Here is a 6,874-nt window from a genome sequence, read left to right on the forward strand (position 1 = left end):
AAGCTATCTTTCGTGGAAGAGTAATTTATAGCTGTTTCCGAGTTGCACAACGACGTGTTAATAAACAGCCCCAAATGAAAATAAACAATTTCAGTTGATTTTAAATGACAAATAAAAAGAAAGAAAGAAAACGAAAGGTCCCCTGTACCGCATCTGTGCTGGTCTATCGCCCTCTCCGAACTGTCCGCATCGAGCCATACAAAGGCTAACCAAAGGTAATCACCCTTCTCCAGCCAAGCTACTCCTGCAACTCGTCGAGCGCCTTGAGCAGGAACGGCTTGAACCTTGTCATGTTGACCATGACATCCTGCTTCATGATGATCTCGGCGATGCCGGGCCACCCCTGCGCGTGGATGCGCATTGGGTCCTTGAACACGTAGTGATCCCTGGGGTACTTGTCCTTGAGCGTCGTCTCCTCCTCCGAGACGTAGTACTCCACGTACCGGAGCCGCATGTCGCGCGCCGGCTGCCCATAGAAGTTGGTCGCCATCCAGTCCATCTTCCCCCAGGGCACGATCTGCACAAGCACGGCACCCGTCGGCAGGAAGATCTGGTTCGTGAGCCCGGCACCGTGCACCGCGAGGAGCACGTCGGCCGCGTTCACCCTCTCCGCGAACCCACGCACGTCAGGGCCGGCCTCCGCCACGGTCACCGCGAAGCCGAGCGCCTCGCACAGCGCGGACACCTCCCGCAGGTTGAGCAGCTTCCGCGTGCCCTTCCGCTCGATGATGAGCATCTTAGGCTTGGCGCTGGTCTCCTCGCCGAGCACCGCCGGCGCGTCGCGCGGCAGGTTAAAGGCACGGCGGAGGAACCGGTTTGTAGTCGACCATGGAGTAGTTGTGCGGGTTGCGCGTCGGGTGAGGGGAGATGATGAGGTCGCGGTCGCGGTACATCCCGAGGTGGCCTGACCGGAAGCAATGCACCTCCTCGTCCTTGTCGAAGTTGATGACATCGTAGTTGGAGAGCTTCTTCAGAAGGGGCGTGAACTTGTGCACCCACCAAGGCTTGAAGTTGGTGATGAGGAACTGCACCTCTCCTTTCAGGTGCGCCGTGGTGAGGAACAGCGGGATCAGCACGTCCGTGTTGTCGTGGAAGAAGTTGTCCGTGTACCCGGCCACGGAGAAGACCACCACCGGGACGTCGTGCCGGCGCGTGCACTGTGGCGCGACCGCGGCCGAGGACACGGACTTGATCGTGACCTCCACGACGCCAGGGAGGAGGAAGTCGTCCTTGCGGGCGAACGGGCGAATCTTCTTCTCCCCGTTGGAGTCGAACGGGCCGGCGCCGGACGGGTTAACCAAGTACATGGCTTTCTCCTTGGGACTGATACGGATGTCGCCGGCGAGCTCACACACCGGCGGGCGCGCGTACGGGAAGCCCTCGTCAACGCCGTTCTCGTCGCAGGTGATCTTTGCCTCCGAAATGGCACCGGCTGAAGAAAACACAGAGGTTTGTGCATGTCTTAATTACATCGTATTGGTACACGGGCTACTTCATAATTAAAACGCGTCCAGAAACGAATACAAATACGGAGTATATAGTTTATCATCATGCAAATTAAAAGTTGGAGTACTTCGAGAATTAATGAGATACCCTTTCCAACGTGAGGAGGAAATGCAAATACCTGGCTTCGTCGTTGTGGCCTCCTCCTGTTGATCCTTTTCTGTTGTGACCTCTGGTAAGTTTGGCATGTTCGGGTCCGCCTCAGGGTCAGGAATATCTTTCTGGTCCTCCACTTGGGTCTCTTGCTGCACCGGCAGCGTCTCTGTAGCCGGCACCGTCGTCGTTGCCGGCGGCGTGTTCTTCAACACCAGGGACGAGCTGTCTGTTGTTCAATTCGTTGAAGGAACTCTCATCACTGAGCTAAGCATATTGAAAGAAAGTACCAGACATCCAAGAGAGAGACGAATTCTTAGTGGGGGAATCGGATTCAAAGGCCTTACCAAATACGGGCGAGTAGATGGCAAATAGCCGGGCAAAGGAGAGATAGGTGAGCAGCGCGAGGCAGCAGCCGGCCACCAGCCCGATGCCCAGCTTCTTGGGCTCGATCCTGCCGAGCTCCTTGGCCAGCCGCGGTCCTTTCCTATCGCCGGCCGCCGGCCCAGGCGGCTTAGATGGCCGCGAGTACGCCGTTGACGCCATCAACGCCCACGCTCACAAAGAATAACAAAACACGCAACCTTAAGGCAGGGCCGGGCCGGTCTCCGGTGCTGATATGTACTGCCGGCGATGGCCACCGCGGCGCATCTCTTTTCTAAGGCTTATAAAGACGCGACAGGCGGCCGAGGTGATGTAACATGTAGAGGATGATTGATCTGTTTGGAAATTAATTATACTTCCTCCGTACTCAAAAATAAAATCGTTCTAGGTCAAACATTGAGAATATAAATCATAAATAACTTTTAAATTATTGAGTTTAAAAATATGAAAGTCATATAAATATATTTGTCTTGAAAAATATTTTTTATAAAAATATACATATATCACTTTTTGATAAATATTTTTTTATAAAAATATAGAGTCAAAGTAATATTTTGGAGACCGCGTCGCTATTCTAAACTACTTTATTTTTTTTAGTAGGGAGAGAATATACCTCGTTGTTCGTTGTGGTTGGGGTTGGGGGTCGTGTGGTGTGGCGTTGGCGTGGGTTGGTGGTGATGGTGCGAGTACTTCGACCAAGGCGAGGCGGCTTCGTGGCCCCTTCCCTCCCTCTGTTTGACTTGTCCAGAACCGGTGCACAATAATTAGGCTTGCTTACCCAATTCCATGTTAGACATTCATCCATCCTTTATTCGAGTTTTGCTATAGCAGCAGCTTATTTCAATTTCGCCTCAGGGATTGGTTGGTTTAGGATGGAGACGGATGCGAGCATGGAACAGGTCGCCGGGAACAGAACTATTGCATTGGTTGCTTCCTTTGACACTCCACCGTGACTGAGCTGGGTCGCCGCTATCAGTGCCGGAGGATTACAGCGGTTAGGCCTCGTTACACCGGAGGATTCCGTCGGTTAGGCCTTGTTGTCCCGCCCCCTGCCAACTTAGTCAGCCATATATTTGTGTGTGTGTGTATATTATTGGTCGCGGTGATTAATTGTTTGTTTATTTATGGAATAATCGGGAGTGGATGGAATAATATATATGTTAGGTATAACGCACCTATCGCCCGAGTTGATGTCACATGTCAGGCCTTAGCTAGTATTTTTGCGATTTCTTTAATTACTTAGATATATAGTAGTATATATGAATTATATAAGTGTAGTTTTTTTAACCAAAGGAGAGCTTTCTTGAAAATTAAGAAGAATCATTACACACCCGCTGACTAATAACAAAGTCCGGAACCAATATATATAGAAAAGAAACGTGACACTGACTCTATTCTATTCATTCAATCGCTAAATTCGCTAACTCATAGTACATCACAATCTTAGTTTGCTCTCTCCCGTAACGCTAGGCAATGGACAGAAGGCTGACTTCGCTGGTTGCAACGGCAGGCGCACCGGTGCACTGCAGAAGCTTAACACAAGGAAAAATAGAATGGTGACCGTTTGACTTAGGGTCTCTTTGGCACGGCTTATGCTGGCTTCGGCTTTATCTATTTTACGCAAATCGAAACATTGTAGTGTAAAGCCGTTTTGTAAGCCGGGGTTAAAATGAACTAGAAGCCGAGAAAAGCCAGTTTTTCTGGCTTCACCGGTGAAGCCGTTTTGGATGAGCCGTGCCAAAGGGGGCTTTAGACAACAATAATAATTCATTTTAGCACTGTATTTAGGACCAGTGGTGGTAATAAATAGCCAGACCAAAAGCACACGCAGAAAAAGCAAACTGATATCTCTCCCTCACGCACTCACCATGAAATCGCAGACCAGATGCCGCCGGCCCACGCGTCAGCCACCCACCCTGGCGATCAGACGGCCAAGACCATAACGAACTCCAAGATCTGACGGCGCAGATCCGTTTATAAACCCGTATATATTCAGCTCACCCCAACTGACGGATGCTATATAGCTGATGAAAATGGATATTAGACATTGACTACGACATGAACACTAATCTCATAGCTGACCTCGTGCAGTCGTGTGTTCTGCTACAAGAAATGGCCTTGACGGAAGAAGCCGACTCAATAAAATGGGTGCTCTCTGCAAAATGAAAACAGTCGGCAAGGTCTGCATACAACGCCTAGTTTGAGGGACAAATCAAAAGCCAAACGGCTAAGGCCATGTTTAGATTCCAAAAAATTTCACCCCAAAGTGTCACATCGAATCTTGCGGCACATATATGGAGTACTAAATGTAGACGAAAAACAAAACTAATTGCACAGTTGGATGAGAAATCGCGAGAAGAAACTTTCGAACCTAATTAGTCCATAATTAAACACTAATTACCAAATACAAACGAAAGTGCTACAGTAGCCAAAATCAAAAAAAATTGCCAACTAAACGCGCCCTAAAGCAATATGGAAAACCAAGGCACCCAACCCAACAAATGCAGGTTCTTCATCTAGCTAATGCTACAAGTTAAAATCTGGACGACGGCAAGGATGAAACCGAGAGGTTGGCCAAATAACTATTTCTGCCAATCACTACTATACAAACGATTATGCGTAGCGTTGCATTTTTGCACTCCGTGGCGGTCACCTATTTTTGCCCGCTGCGGTAGATGCCACGATTTACCCGCGGCAGGCATTTTTTATTTACCGTGGCGGGCACTTTAGCCCGCCACGGTAAATCGATTTATCGTGGCGGGCGTCTTAAGATGCCCGCTACGGTAAATAGGGCATTTACCGTGGCGGACGCCTTAAGATGCTCGCCACGGTAAATCGATTTACTGTGGCGGGCATCCTATAAGGCCCGTCACGTAAAATGCTGGCCCAATTTTGAGCCCAAATCAGCCGATCTACTGGGCTTCATATAAAAGGGAGGTGTTAGGGTTTCACCCACTCGCCGCGAGACGGCCGCGAAGCTGAAGGACTCTCATGCGGTGGTGGAGCTCGCCCTCCCCTCACTCCTCTCCCTCCCATCTCACCGCACCCCTCTCCTTCCACTCCCGTCTCCCCTCCTCCTCACCTCTCACTCTCTCTTCCCTCCCTCACTCCTCTTGGCAGGGTGGTGGAGCTCGCCGTGGTGGCCTCTCGGCGCGAAGGTGCGGCGGCTCAGCCTCGTCGGCCAGAGGCGCGGCGTTCCGGAGAGGAGGCACAGCCTCGCGGGCATGGCCGGCCTCTCGGCGTGGCCCGGAGGCGCGGAGGCCCGGGGCGGAGAGCGGCGCGGGCGTGGCCGGCTCGCCAGCGGTGGGGGAAGGCCGGATCCGGCGCCCCTCCACCTTCTTCCCTGCCACCAAGCATGGATCGGGTCGCAGCGACCCCTTGGCGGCGGATCCGTTCGCGGGGGGGGGGGGGGATAGATCGAGCTGCGGCAGCGGCGGATCCAGTCGTGTGGATCGAGCGGCGCGTGACCGGGCGGCGCGCGACGGCCGGCCGGGCGACGGCGCGCACGGGGCCGCGATAGCTGGGCGCGACGGCGGCGACCTCGTCCAAGGGCGACCAAGGCGACGGATCGAGGCTCCCGACGGCGGATCGAGGCATCCCAGCGGCGGATCGATGACGACAGCCTCCTCCATGGCCTCACGGCGGATCCAGCGCCCTCGTCGTCCACGGCGTGGGTCCGACCTCCTCTTCGTCCACGGCCGCAGATCCGGTCGATCTGCGCTCCCTGGCCATAGATCCGGCGAGGTCGTCCTCCCTGGCCGTGGATCCGGCGAGGATGACCTCTCCGACGGCGGATACGGCGAGGAGGAGACCCCGGTGGCGGATCCAGCGAGGTGCGGTGGTGCTGGTATTGGGCTGGGAACGGGCTCGTCGGTGGGCTCGAGAATGGGCTCGCCGACGGGCTCCTGGGTTTTTTTTAAACTATTAACCGCGGCGGGCATCCTAAAGAGCCCGCCGCGGGAAATCGGTTAACCGCGGCGGGCAAAGTCGTCCGCCGCGGTTAAGCCACGATTTACCGTGGCCTCTAGGCCGCGGCGGACGGCTTTGCCCGCCGCGGGAAACCGAAAACGTCCGCCTCCAGTAAAGTTTGTGTAGTAGTGAATTATGTGTTCGGAATCTTGAAACAACGTACCACCTGTTCGTCGAATGCACATTGTCGAAGCAAATTTGGGCATCCATAGTGGATTGATCTAACAGAAGAAGCCTGCAAAACGTGGACTACCCAAGATGGCATAAAACAATAGTTTGTGCATCGGGATGCTGTGGAACAATCATTAGCCAAACAAGGAACATGAGCACCAACAATGCTGACTAGGGTTTTTAATTTCGGTATTGCAAAAATTTCGGCCACCACCGAAACTACCGAATTTCGCGAAATTCGGCCAAAATTTCGGCGATTTTTTTTAGAGACTAGCACATGAAGTATGCTTTTTTCTAAAAAAACATTTAAATCTAAACAAATATTAGTATGATTTATGACTACACATCTATTGAATACAAAAATATGCAATATAAACAAAAAAAATTGAGTCTAAAGTTATGTAACACATGTATTAGTGTATTACAAAATTTTGGATTTTTCTTTCAGCCACCACCGAAATTACCGAATTTTGCGAAATTTGGCCGAAATTTTGAACCCTGATGCTGACAATATGGAAGATTCGGCTGGAGAGAAACAACAGAGTTTTAAAATTTTTTAGATAATGAAAACTATCGGCTTCATTCCTCTTTAGAAAAGAGACATTGGTCCAAAGTTAAACAAATACATCCACTTTAAACGCTTACAACAGTTTCACAATATTAATATAAACGGAAAAAAATGGCAATCCATTGAATGCGAAGAACTCCATGGTGCAGGATTCTAAGATTCGACCCGCATGCCTCAATCATCTGA

At 51.4% G+C, this 6,874-nt stretch overlaps 1 protein-coding gene and 1 pseudogene across 1 annotated transcript; both read right to left on the bottom strand.

Moving 5' to 3' along the window:
* LOC136520540 (beta-1,2-xylosyltransferease XAX1-like) lies at nt 1-2,299 on the bottom strand (annotated as a pseudogene).
* A 2,785-nt stretch (nt 2,300-5,084) lies between these two features.
* On the bottom strand, nt 5,085-5,612 carry LOC136524007 (protein IQ-DOMAIN 14-like). Its single transcript, XM_066517498.1, has one exon. The coding sequence runs from the start codon at nt 5,610-5,612 to the stop codon at nt 5,085-5,087; it is 528 nt and encodes a 175-aa protein (XP_066373595.1).
* Nucleotides 5,613-6,874: the final 1,262 nt, after the last annotated feature.

This window comes from Miscanthus floridulus, chromosome 18, assembly GCF_019320115.1.
Source record: "Miscanthus floridulus cultivar M001 chromosome 18, ASM1932011v1, whole genome shotgun sequence".
Taxonomy (NCBI): Eukaryota; Viridiplantae; Streptophyta; class Magnoliopsida; order Poales; family Poaceae; genus Miscanthus; species Miscanthus floridulus.

What these genes read in the sequence shown, in the direction of transcription:
- LOC136524007 (XM_066517498.1), bottom strand. Translation starts at nt 5,612, where the DNA reads ATGGAGGAGGCTGTCGTCATCGATCCGCCGCTGGGATGCCTCGATCCG.